The sequence below is a fragment of the Sebastes umbrosus genome, chromosome 20 (genome assembly GCF_015220745.1).
Source record: "Sebastes umbrosus isolate fSebUmb1 chromosome 20, fSebUmb1.pri, whole genome shotgun sequence".
Taxonomy (NCBI): Eukaryota; Metazoa; Chordata; class Actinopteri; order Perciformes; family Sebastidae; genus Sebastes; species Sebastes umbrosus.
Genome location: NC_051288.1, coordinates 27,475,611 through 27,488,135, shown reverse-complemented (window position 1 = coordinate 27,488,135; position 12,525 = coordinate 27,475,611). Strand labels below are relative to the sequence as shown.

At 45.5% G+C, this 12,525-nt stretch overlaps 1 protein-coding gene across 3 annotated transcripts; it reads right to left on the bottom strand.

Annotated features, from left to right (window-relative positions):
- Window positions 1-440: 440 nt before the first annotated feature.
- ptenb (phosphatase and tensin homolog B) lies at window positions 441-9,876 on the bottom strand. 3 transcript variants are annotated; one of them, XM_037755640.1, is made up of 10 exons: window positions 9,706-9,876; window positions 9,478-9,627; window positions 5,868-5,952; window positions 5,730-5,774; window positions 5,571-5,614; window positions 5,223-5,461; window positions 3,370-3,511; window positions 3,018-3,184; window positions 2,564-2,824; window positions 441-992 (listed from the first exon to the last, which is right to left on the bottom strand). In XM_037755640.1, the coding sequence occupies exons 2-10, from the start codon at window positions 9,560-9,562 to the stop codon at window positions 804-806; spliced, it is 1,257 nt and encodes a 418-aa protein (XP_037611568.1). In that variant the 5' UTR covers window positions 9,563-9,627; window positions 9,706-9,876; the 3' UTR covers window positions 441-803. The 3 variants fall into 3 exon arrangements, with proteins under 3 accessions (XP_037611568.1, XP_037611567.1, XP_037611566.1); XM_037755639.1 differs by having other exon boundaries at window positions 9,478-9,635; window positions 9,714-9,855; XM_037755638.1 differs by having other exon boundaries at window positions 9,478-9,876.
- Window positions 9,877-12,525: the final 2,649 nt, after the last annotated feature.

Genomic DNA, 12,525 nt, shown 5'->3' with positions numbered 1-12,525 from the left:
GGTATCAGAGAGTACCCAAATGTAAGTACTTGTACTCAGTCTGAAAAAAAGTGGTATCGGTGCATCCCTAGTCCTGACGAACTCAGACCGGTCCAACCGACTCAGTACAAACTGGCGTTACACTAACTGGTCCAAGCTGGTCCTCCTTTAGTGCCCCTCGGTTGTCCAGATTCAGTTTCAGAGAACAGTTGAACTTCACATTATAACGATAAAGAAATAAGAGATTTCATTTGGTCTTCAGAACTTGTTAACTAAAGACAAGGAGACGAGAGCACACAGAGAGAAGAGTCGACTCTCGGAAACAGCTTAACGGAACTGGAGGTTGAAGAGATGGAGGAACCGATTGGTCTGCGTAAAGTTTCCTACGACTGGTGAGGGAGGAAGGACACACGGGGGGAGGGGGGGGTCATCCAACAAACATCTACAGAAGTCTACTTGTCTCTCAGTTTGTTCAAGTTTTATTCTTTAAACCTCCCGTCTGTCCATTCATCCGTCTTATTGTCTGTTCGCCCGGCCTCCTGGCCCCGCCCACACCTTTACCCCCCCCAGCCCTCCTCGCCTCTGACCGCCGTGTCATGTGATTGTCCAGCTGTGCATTGAGCAGAAGATTGGAGGGGGGGGGGGGGGGGCAGGTAGGTCAGTCGTGGTCCGTTGGTTATATTCCCCATTAGCTAACAACACGCCAGTCTCAGTTTGGGGTTCATGAGCGTGTAAATATACAGAATATATATATACATATGTATATATATATATATATTCTGTATGTGTGTGTGTGTGTGTGTGTGTGTGTGTGTGTGTGTGTGTCAGACTTTCGTGATCTGATTGTGATGGTCGTCTTCAAACGGCTCGTTCTCCGGGTCCGAGTCCGTCGTGTCGGAGTAGCGGTAGTGATCCGGTTCGTTGTCGCTGACGTCCGGCGTCACCGAGGCCGACGTGCTGCTGGCGTCGGAGTTGGCTCCTTCCTCCACCGTCTTGGTGAAATACAGCTTCACCTAGACAGACAGGAAGACGGTTAGACGTTCAAACAGCTTCACCTGGAGACAGGAAGACGGTTAGACGGTCAACCAGTGACTAAACAACGTTTACAAACAACGTCCACTAGTGACGACCTGATGGGGCGGAAACCAACCGCGTTCACACCAAGAGCGAAGCAACTTTCGCCTCGCTTTACTGGCGCTAGTTGGACCGCCGGTATCATCTGTGTTCGTTCGCTCTAGCTCAGGGGTCAGGGGTCAGGGCTCAGCAACCTTTACTATCAAAAGAGACATTTTAGGCAAAAAAACAGCAAAGTCTGTCTGGAGCCGCAAAACATGTGATCACTGTGATGAAGGTAACACAGTTTATAGTCTCAGTATATAGTATATCAGTCTAATGCAGTGAGGGCCAAAGAGACAATGTACTACGGAGTATTAGGACCACATTGAGGGAAACAACATCTGAGATTTACAGAATAAAGTCACAATATTAGGACTTTATTGGAACCATCTGAGAGGAGCTTCAGGTGAGTCAACACAAAGGTAACATCTGTAAACCTTCTATTGAATAAGCCTCCATGTTTAATAACCTCTCTGTGGTTCTGTTCTCTGAGCGGACTATAAAGGTTCTACCTTGATGTGGTTCTGTTCTCTGAGCGGACTATAAAGGTTCTACCTTGATGTGGTTCTGTTCTCTGAGCAGACTACAAAGGTTCTACCTTGATGTGGTTCTGTTCTCTGAGCAGACTACAAAGGTTCTACCTTGATGTGGTTCTGTTCTCTGAGCAGACTACAAAGGTTCTACCTTGATGTGGTTCTGTTCTCTGAGCAGACTACAAAGGTTCTACCTTGATGTGGTTCTGTTCTCTGAGCGGACTATAAAGGTTCTACCTTGATGTGGTTCTGTTCTCTGAGCAGACTACAAAGGTTCTACCTTGATGTGGTTTTGTTCTCTGAGCAGAACCTCTTCCTGTGGTTCTGTTCTCTGAGCGGACTATAAAGGTTCTACCTTGATGTGGTTCTGTTCTCTGAGCAGACTACAAAGGTTCTACCTTGATGTGGTTCTGTTCTCTGAGCGGACTATAAAGGTTCTACCTTGATGTGGTTCTGTTCTCTGAGCAGACTACAAAGGTTCTACCTTGATGTGGTTCTGTTCTCTGAGCAGACTATAAAGGTTCTACCTTGATGTGGTTCTGTTCTCTGAGCGGACTATAAAGGTTCTACCTTGATGTGGTTCTGTTCTCTGAGCAGAACCTCTTCCTGTGGTTCTGTTCTCTGAGCGGACTATAAAGGTTCTACCTTGATGTGGTTCTGTTCTCTGAGCAGACTACAAAGGTTCTACTTTGATGTGGTTCTGTTCTCTGAGCAGACTATAAAGGTTCTACCTTGATGTGGTTCTGTTCTCTGAGCAGACTATAAAGGTTCTACCTTGATGTGGTTCTGTTCTCTGAGCGGACTACAAAGGTTCTACCTTGATGTGGTTCTGTTCTCTGAGCAGACTACAAAGGTTCTACCTTGATGTGGTTCTGTTCTGTGAGCAGAACCTCTTCCTGTGGTTCTGTTCTCTGAGCGGACTATAAAGGTTCTACCTTGAAGTTGGGGGAGAAGTTCCTGTTGGCCTTGTCCTTGTTGGCCTTGTCCAGGTCGTTCTTGGTCAGCGTGAGAACCAGGAAGTCCCTGTCGTTGGGTTCTCCTCCCGTCATCATCATCATCATCATCCTCTCCGGGTTCTGCTGCGTTCTGTCGGCCGGTTCCCGCGGCGTCCCGGCGCTGCCGTTCTCCAGCCTGTCCAGGTTCTCCTCCGGCCCGGGAATGAAGAAGGTGTTGACCCAGAAGTGGAACATCTTCTCCTGGAGGGGACACAACATGACAGGGTCAACAGAACTACTTCCTGTGTGTCTCTGGTCTGTAAAGAACTACTTCCTGTCTGTCTCTGGTCATTAACTCCTCTCACAGTGACGAAGAGGAAACAGGTTTAATATCTGTCAGGTGTCTTTGTTGTCTCAGGGCTGCAGATGTGGGACAGATGTGAGTATTCCTCACCTTCTTCATCATCTTGTTCTGCTTGTGGAAGAACTCCACCTTGATGTCTCCGCAGACAGGAAGTGGCTGCGGGAACTCAAACAGCATCAGCTTGTCTTCCCGCCGTGTGTTGGCGGGGTTCGACGTGTGGATCTTCACCTTCAGCTGGTAGACCACGAACTGAGGATCTACACACACACACACACACACACACACACACACACACACACACCATCAGGACTCACTGTGGATGAGTGTGTGTGACGCTGTAGACAGATGTGTGATGCTGTAGACAGATGTGTGACGCTGTAGACAGATGTGTGATGCTGTAGACAGATGTGTGACGCTGTAGACAGATGTGCGTTGGACTCACTGCAGGTGCCTCCGGTGAACATGGGGATGGTCTCAAACAGCATCTTGTGGAAGAGCAGAGCGACGGGTTTGTACAGCAGCTGGTTCCTCAGCAGGAAGCTGTAGTAGAGGACGTAACGCCGCTGACTGGGGATGGTCACGCCCTGAACACACACACACACACACACACACATCATTGACTGAGACCAGACCTCCTGAACATCTGGATCTCCCCCTGGTGGCTGTCTGCAGAGTAGCCCTCTTTACTCTGTTAGTAACCATGGCAGCGTTAGCTAACACTGGCTAGCTGACGCTGGCTAACGCTGGCTGGCTAACGCTGGCTGGCTAACGCTGGCTGGCTAACGCTGGTTGGCTAACGCTGGCTAGCTAGCGCTGGCTGGCTAACGCTGGTTGGCTAACGCTGGCTAGCTAACGCTGGCTGGCTAACGCTGGCTGGCTAACGCTTGCTAACGCTGGTTGGCTAACGCTGGCTAGCTAGCGCTGGCTGGCTAACGCTGGTTGGCTAACGCTGGCTAGCTAACGCTGGCTAGCTGACGCTGGCTAACGCTGGCTAGCTAACACTGGCTAGCTGATGCTGGCTAACGCTGGCTAGCTGACGCTGGCTAACGCTGGCTGGCTAACGCTGGTTGGCTAACGCTGGCTAACGCTGGTTGGCTAACGCTGGCTAACGCTGGCTAACACTGGCTGGCTAACGCTGGCTAACGCTGGCTAACGCTGGTTGGCTAACGCTGGCTAACGCTGGCTGGCTAACGCTGGCTGGCTAACGCTGGCTGGCTAACGCTGGCTAACGCTGGTTGGCTAACGCTGGCTGGCTAACGCTGGCTAGCTAACGCTGGCTAGCTAACGCTGGCTGGCTAACGTTGGCTGGCTAACGCTTGCTAACGCTGGTTGGCTAACGCTGGCTAGCTAACGCTGGCTGGCTAACGCTGGTTGGCTAACGCTGGCTAGCTAACGCTGGCTAGCTGACGCTGGCTCACGCTGGCTAGCTAACACTGGCTAGCTGACGCTGGCTAATGCTGGCTGGCTAACGCTGGTTGGCTAACGCTGGCTAACGCTGGCTAACGCTGGCTGGCTAACGCTGGCTGGCTAACGCTGGCTAGCTAACGCTGGCTAGCTGACGCTAGCTAACGCTGGCTAGCTAACGCTAGCTAACGCTGGCTAGCTAACGCTGGCTAACGCTGGCTAGCTAACGCTGGCTAACGCTGGCTAGCTAACGCTGGCTAGCTGACGCTGGCTGGCTAACGCTGGCTGGCTAACGCTGGCTAACGCTGGTTGGCTAACGCTGGCTAGCTGACGCTGGCTAACGCTGGCTGGCTAACGCTGGCTAACGCTGGTTGGCTAACGCTGGCTAGCTGACGCTGGCTAACGCTGGTTGGCTAACGCTGGCTAACGCTGGCTGGCTAACGCTGGCTAACGCTGGCTAACGCTGGTTGGCTAACGCTGGCTAGCTAACGCTGGCTAGCTAACGCTGGCTATCGCTGGCTAGCTAACGCTGGCTGGCTAACGCTGGCTAGCTAACGCTGGCTAACGCTGGCTAGCTAACGCTGGCTGGCTAACGCTGGCTAACGCTGGTTGGCTAACGCTGGCTAGCTAACGCTGGCTAGCTAACGCTGGCTAACGCTGGCTAGCTAACGCTGGCTAACGCTGGCTAGCTAACGCTGGCTGATTATACTACTGTTTGATGACCATATTGTAGTGGAGGCCACGCCCACCCCAAGCTCTCTGATTGGTCGCACTACTGGATCATCTCCATCTTGCTTCTGTTTGATATTATATTATATTACAGATGTTTTTCTGATGGGGGGGGTCAGGAGAGATCATCTTCCTCTGAGCTCTGACTCGTGGTTCCGTTACCTTCTTGTCCCGGGTGCGGACCTCTCCGTAGAAGTCCAGCGCCTCCTGAGCCTCCTGGAACTTGCCTCGGTGCAGCAGGTAGGCGCAGATCATGACGCCGGTGCGACCTTTTCCCGCCTTGCAGTGGATGGCGGCGACGTGCTGCTCGTCTTCGCTCAGCCACTGATCCAGGTCCTCGCAGAACGGCTTGATCAGCTCCAGCTGGGGCGGGTTGTGGTCCTCGAACGGGTACTGAGCGACTGACGGAGACGAGACGGGACAGAGCGGTGAGACACGGCGCTCACCTGACGCCTGACCGCGTCTCATCCATCAATAATCACAATTATTCATATTAATAAACAATCTCACCTCGACAGCTGAACTTTGACGTGTCGTAATGTCGCTCCGCACATCTGTGGACACACAGACAGATGTTCTCATAACGACTCTCAGCAGGAGCTAACGGCTAACAGCTAGCATATTAATGAACCCCCCTGTAACCACGGCAACAGAGAGATAAGTACTCACAGGTTGTAGATCTTATAGTGATTCTTGTGCTTTGAGTCTAGAAACCTGAGAGAGAGACAGACGGCGTCAACACTCTGGACATAAACACATGATGATGAAGATGATGATGAAGAAGAGTATTAATGAACGTCGTCTCACTTTACGACGTCGTCGATGTTGTTCCTGTAGACTCCCTCCAGACGCTCGGCGGGGAAACCCATCGCGATGATGTTGGGATAGATATCTGATAGCTCTGATAAGGATCCATGTTTTTAGTTTGATCCTATGGTTTAGGTTGATTTACTACATTTCCCACAATGCAGCGGAGGAGTTGTGAGGGCGAAACGAAGAGTTTCTCTCTTTCAAATGAAACTCGTTAGCTCGTGTTTACAGCACGACAAGTCGTGTACCCGATATGTTCGGTCTTCAAGTGGTGAGAAAACCGTTGCTAAGCAACGGCCATGTTTACGTTACTGACGGCGTCTAGAAGCCACAGAGGCTAGCAAGCTAGCAAGCGGGTACTGAATGTGTTCTAATCCAGATGTTCTTCATGTTTAACAACAGACTGAATGTGTTCTAATCCAGATGTTCTTCATGTTGCAGCAGACTGAATGTGTTCTAATCCAGATGTTCTTCATGTTTAACAGCAGACTGAATGTGTTCTAATCCAGATGTTCTTCATGTTTAACAGCAGACTGAATGTGTTCTAATCCAGATGTTATTCATGTTTAACAGCAGACTGAATGTGTTCTAATCCAGATGTTCTTCATGTTGCAGCAGACTGAATGTGTTCTAATACAGATGTTATTCATGTTTAACAGCAGACTGAATGTGTTCTAATCCAGATGTTCTTCATGTTACAGCAGACTGAATGTGTTTTAATCCAGATGTTCTTCATGTTACAGCAGACTGAATGTTTTAATCCAGATGTTCTTCATGTTGCAGCAGACTGAATGTGTTCTAATCCAGATGTTCTTCATGTTTAACAGCAGACTGAATGTGTTCTAATCCAGATGTTCTTCATGTTTAACAGCAGACTGAATGTGTTCTAATCCAGATGTTATTCATGTTGCAGCAGACTGAATGTGTTTTAATCCAGATGTTCTTCATGTTGCAGCAGACTGAATGTGTTTTAATCCAGATGTTCTTCATGTTTAACAGCAGACTGAATGTGTTCTAATCCAGATGTTCCTCATGTTTAACAGCAGACTGAATGTGTTCTAATCCAGATGTTCCTCATGTTTAACAGCAGACTGAATGTGTTTTAATCCAGATGTTCCTCATGTTTAACAGCAGACTGAATGTGTTCTAATCCAGATGTTCCTCATGTTTAACAGCAGACTGAATGTGTTTTAATCCAGATGTTCCTCATGTTTAACAGCAGACTGAATGTGTTCTAATCCAGATGTTCCTCATGTTTAACAGCAGACTGAATGTGTTCTAATCCAGATGTTCTTCATGTTGCAGCAGACTGAACGTGTTTTAATCCAGATGTTCTTCATGTTGTGATGCTCAGTCTTCTGAACGTAATGATAATACAGGAGGAACATCATCAATAACATCTGGATTCCCATTTAACCAGAGAAGTTTGGATTTTTGGTTTATTTGATTTAGTTATTAATATTTATTATTAATAAATAATAATGACTAAGTGTTAGTAACAGTTTTATTTGTTATTAAATGTAGGATGATTCCTATGTTCTATAGTTATGATTATTGATTATTGATTATGGTGTCAGCTGTAGCTGCTCAGTCTGATGCTGATGCAACCACACTGACACTGTTAGCTTAGCCTGTTAGCATCTGCTACCTGCAGTAGAGTTTAGAAACAAACAGCTGAACCACCTGAGCAGGTGAAGTCATGTGATCATCTACTGAGACCAATCAGAGTCCACCAGACACCCTGCTGACAAATCACCCCACACATCTGGATCACATCATTAGAGACGGACTGGAGGCCGTCTGCTACCGGTAGCTGGTCTGGTTCAGTCCCGAACCGGTTCAGTCCCGGTTCAGAGCCCTGTTCAGTCCCGGTCCTGTCCCGGTTCTGTCCCGGTTCAGTCCCGGTTCTGTCCCGGTCCTGTCCCGGTCCTGTCCCGGTTCTGTCCCGGTCCTGTCCCGGTCCTGTCCCGGTCTTGTCCCGGTTCAGTCCCTGTTCAGTCCCGGTTCTGTCCCTGTTCAGTCCCGGTCCAGTCCCTGTTCAGTCCCTGTTCAGTCCCGGTTCTGTCCCGGTTCAGTCCCTGTTCTGTCCCGGTTCAGTCCCTGTCCTGTCCCGGTTCAGTCCCTGTCCTGTCCCGGTTCAGTCCCTGTCCTGTCCCGGTTCAGTCCCTGTTCAGTCCCCGTTCAGTCCCGGTCCAGTCCCTGTCCAGTCCCTGTTCTGTCCCGGTTCAGTCCCTGTCCTGTCCCGGTTCAGTCCCGGTTCTGTCCCGGTTCAGTCCCGGTTCAGTCCCGGTTCAGACCCGGTTCAGTCCCGGTTCAGACCCGGTTCAGTCTCTGTCTGCAGGCATTAAACTGCACTACGAACTCCACTGAAAAAAAAGCCAATTAAAGGCAAATATGTCAACACACCTGCCCGTTAACCGGAGCGGGTTCTACCGACTGATAGAACCGGTTTAGAACCGTTAACGAGCACCGACCCGGTTCTAACAGTTCTGATGAACGTTATTACACCGTTAGATGAAGAGCAGCTCAGACTGTCTCACACACGGACAGCACCGTTAAACCACTACATCATCTAATGGAGTTCTGCACAGAGACCCGGGCTAAAGGAACCAGGTTAAAGGAACCGGGCTAAAGGAAGCAGGCTAAAGGAACCGGGCTAAAGGAACCAGGTTAAAGGAACCGGGCTAAAGGAACCAGGTTAAAGGAAGCAGGCTAAAGGAACCCAGGCTAAAGGAACCAGGGCTAAAGGAACCCGAGCTAAAGGAGGTTAACCAGGTTAAAGCAGGTTGAACCGGTTTAAAGGAAGTTAAACTGGGTTATAAACCGGGTAGAACCGGGTTAAAGCAGGTTGAACCGGGTTATAAACCGGGTAGAACTGGGTTAAAGGAGGTTAAACTGGGTTATAAACCGGGTTAAAGCAGGTTAAACCGGGTAGAACCGGGTTAAAGCAGGTTAAACCGGGTTATAAACCGGGTTAATGCAGGTTAAACCGGGTAGAACCGGGTTAAAGCAGGTTGAACCGGGTTAAAGCAGGTTAAACCGGGTTATAAACCGGGTTAAAGCAGGTTGAACCGGGTATAACCGGGTTAAAGCAGGTTGAACCGGGTTATAAACAGGGTTAAAGCAGGTTGAACCGGGTTATAAACAGGGTTAAAGCAGGTTGAACCGGGTAGAACTGGGTTAAAGCAGGTTGAACCGGGTAGAACCGGGTTAAAGCAGGTTGAACCGGGTAGAACCGGGTTAAAGCAGGTTGAACCGGGTAGAACTGGGTTAAAGCAGGTTGAACCGGGTAGAACCGGGTTAAAGCAGGTTGAACCGGGTTATAAACCGGGTTAAAGCAGGTTAAACCGGGTTATAAACAGGGTTAAAGCAGGTTGAACCGGGTAGAACCGGGTTAAAGCAGGTTGAACCGGGTTATAAACAGGGTTAAAGCAGGTTAAACCGGGTTATAAACCTGGTTAAAGCATGCTAAACCGGGTAGAACCGGGTTAAAGGAAGCTAAACCGGGTAGAACCGGGTTAAAGGAAGCTAAACCGGGTTATAAACCGGGTTAAAGCAGGTTGAACCGGGTTATAAACCGGGTTAAAGCAGGTTAAATGAAGGATACAGGTCAGGTCCAGGTCGAACCCGTCCTCCTGGTATCGTCTCTTGTTTCTGCTCACGATCTCCTTGATGAGAGCTGCAGCCATCATCTTCCTGGTTCTCCTGGTTCTCTAGACCCGGAGGGATCCGGAGAGATGCTGAGACGGTACCGAGAGAGAGTCCGGAGCCCGGGTACCAGATACAGGGTACCAGGGAGAGTCCAGAGCCCGGGTACCAGATACAGGGTACCAGGGAGAGTCCAGAGCCCGGGTACCAGATACAGGGTACCGGGGCGAGGAGCTAACAGCAGCTAGCAGCTCTCTGGTCCTCCAGTAGGTCTATTATATATATTATATTCTATTTAAACTCGAGGATCCGTCTGAGTCTGAGTCTCTGAGTCTGAGTCTCTGAGTCTGAGTCTGAGTCTCTGAGTCTGAGTCTCTGAGTCTCTGAGTCTGAGTCTCTGAGTCTGAGTCTGAGTCTCTGAGTCTGAGTCTCTGAGTCTGAGTCTCTGAGTCTCTGAGTCTGAGTCTCTGAGTCTGAGTCTGAGTCTCTGAGTCTGAGTCTCTGAGTCTGAGTCTGAGTCTCTGAGTCTGAGTCTCTGAGTCTGAGTCTGAGTCTCTGAGTCTCTGAGTCTGAGTCTCTGAGTCTGAGTCTCTAAGTCTGAGTCTCTGAGTCTGAGTCTCTGAGTCTCTGAGTCTCTGAGTCTGAGTCTGAGTCTCTGAGTCTGAGTCTCTGAGTCTGAGTCTCTGAGTCTGAGTCTCTGAGTCTGAGTCTGGTTAATAATCACAAGAAGCAGAAGCAGTAGTCCTGCTGGGCGGAACCGGTTCTGGTCTCCTGGTCCCGGTCCTGGGTCTCCTCGGGTCCAGCCTGGTTCCTCCGGAGCCTCCAGCGGGTCTCTAGCTGAAGGCAGCCGGCTGGAGGGCTGGTTTCTGGGTCAGAACAGAACCAGGTCCGTCGGGGCCTCCTCTCTCTCCTCCCGGGTTTCAGCGCTCCTCTCCTCTCTCCTCTCTGTGGAGCTGCAGCCCTCCGGACCTCCGGACGGGTCCAGTGGGTCTGATCCGGGCCTCGGTGCAGCAGAGCGGCCGGGACAGGACGCAGAGCGGCCGGGACAGGACGCAGAGCGGCCGGGACAGGACGCACATCAGCGGAGAGAAAACTGTCCGAGTCTCCGAGTCTCTGAGCGGAGGAAGAGAAGAAGAACGAGGCCGAGGCACATCCGGCCAGAGCCTTCACAATAAAACACAGGCTGGCTCTGAACACATGATAGAGGACAAAAAGAACAGAAATACAATTAATACAATTAAAACAATTAAAAAAGAGTAAAATAAGAATCTGACAAACACATTAATAATTAAACAAAAGATACAAATATGCTGTACAAGTACTGATTAGAAAAATTAGATTTTAGAGATGAATTAAGATAAGATAAGATAAAATAAGATAAAATAAGATAGGATAAAATAAGATAAATTAAGATAGGATAAGATAAGATAAGATAAAATAAGATAAGATAAGATAAAATAAGATAAGATAAGATAAAATAAGATAAAATAAGATAGGATAAGATAAGATAAGATAAGATAAAATAAGATAAGATAAGATAAAATAAGATAAAATAAGATAGGATAAGATAAGATAAGATAAAATAAGATAAAATAAGATAAGATAAGATAAGATAAGATAAAATAAGATAGGATAAGATAAGATAAGATAAAATAAGATAGGATAAGATAAGATAAGATAAAATAAGATAGGATAAGATAAGATAAGATAAAATAAGATAGGATAAAATAAGATAAGATAAAATAAGATAAAATAAGATAAAATAAGATAGGATAAAATAAGATAAAATAAGATAGGATAAGATAAGATAAGATAAAATAAGATAAGATAAGATAAAATAAGATAAGATAAGATAAAATAAGATAAAATAAGATAGGATAAGATAAGATAAGATAAAATAAGATAAAATAAGATAAGATAAGATAAGATAAGATAAAATAAGATAGGATAAGATAAGATAAGATAAAATAAGATAGGATAAGATAAAATAAGATAAAATAAGATAAGATAAGATAAGATAAGATAAGATAAGATAAGATAGGATAAGATAAGATAAGATAAGATAAAATAAGATAGGATAAGATAAGATAAGATAAAATAAGATAAAATAAGATAAGATAAGATAAGATAAGATAAAATAAGATAGGATAAGATAAGATAAGATAAAATAAGATAGGATAAGATAAAATAAGATAAAATAAGATAAGATAAGATAAAATAAGATAGGATAAGATAAGATAAGATAAAATAAGATAAAATAAGATAGGATAAGATAAGATAAAATAAGATAGGATAAGATAAGATAAGATAAAATAAGATAAAATAAGATAAGATAAGATAAGATAAGATAAAATAAGATAGGATAAGATAAGATAAGATAAAATAAGATAAAATAAGATAGGATAAGATAAGATAAAATAAGATAAGATAAGATAAAATAAGATAAAATAAGATAGGATAAGATAAGATAAGATAAAATAAGATAAAATAAGATAAGATAAGATAAGATAAGATAAAATAAGATAGGATAAGATAAGATAAGATAAAATAAGATAGGATAAGATAAAATAAGATAAAATAAGATAAGATAAGATAAGATAAGATAAGATAAGATAAGATAGGATAAGATAAGATAAGATAAGATAAAATAAGATAGGATAAGATAAGATAAGATAAAATAAGATAAAATAAGATAAGATAAGATAAGATAAGATAAAATAAGATAGGATAAGATAAGATAAGATAAAATAAGATAGGATAAGATAAAATAAGATAAAATAAGATAAGATAAGATAAAATAAGATAGGATAAGATAAGATAAGATAAAATAAGATAAAATAAGATAGGATAAGATAAGATAAAATAAGATAGGATAAGATAAGATAAGATAAAATAAGATAAAATAAGATAAGATAAGATAAGATAAGATAAAATAAGATAGGATAAGATAAGATAAGATAAAATAAGATAAAATAAGATAGGATAAGATAAGATAAAATAAGATAGG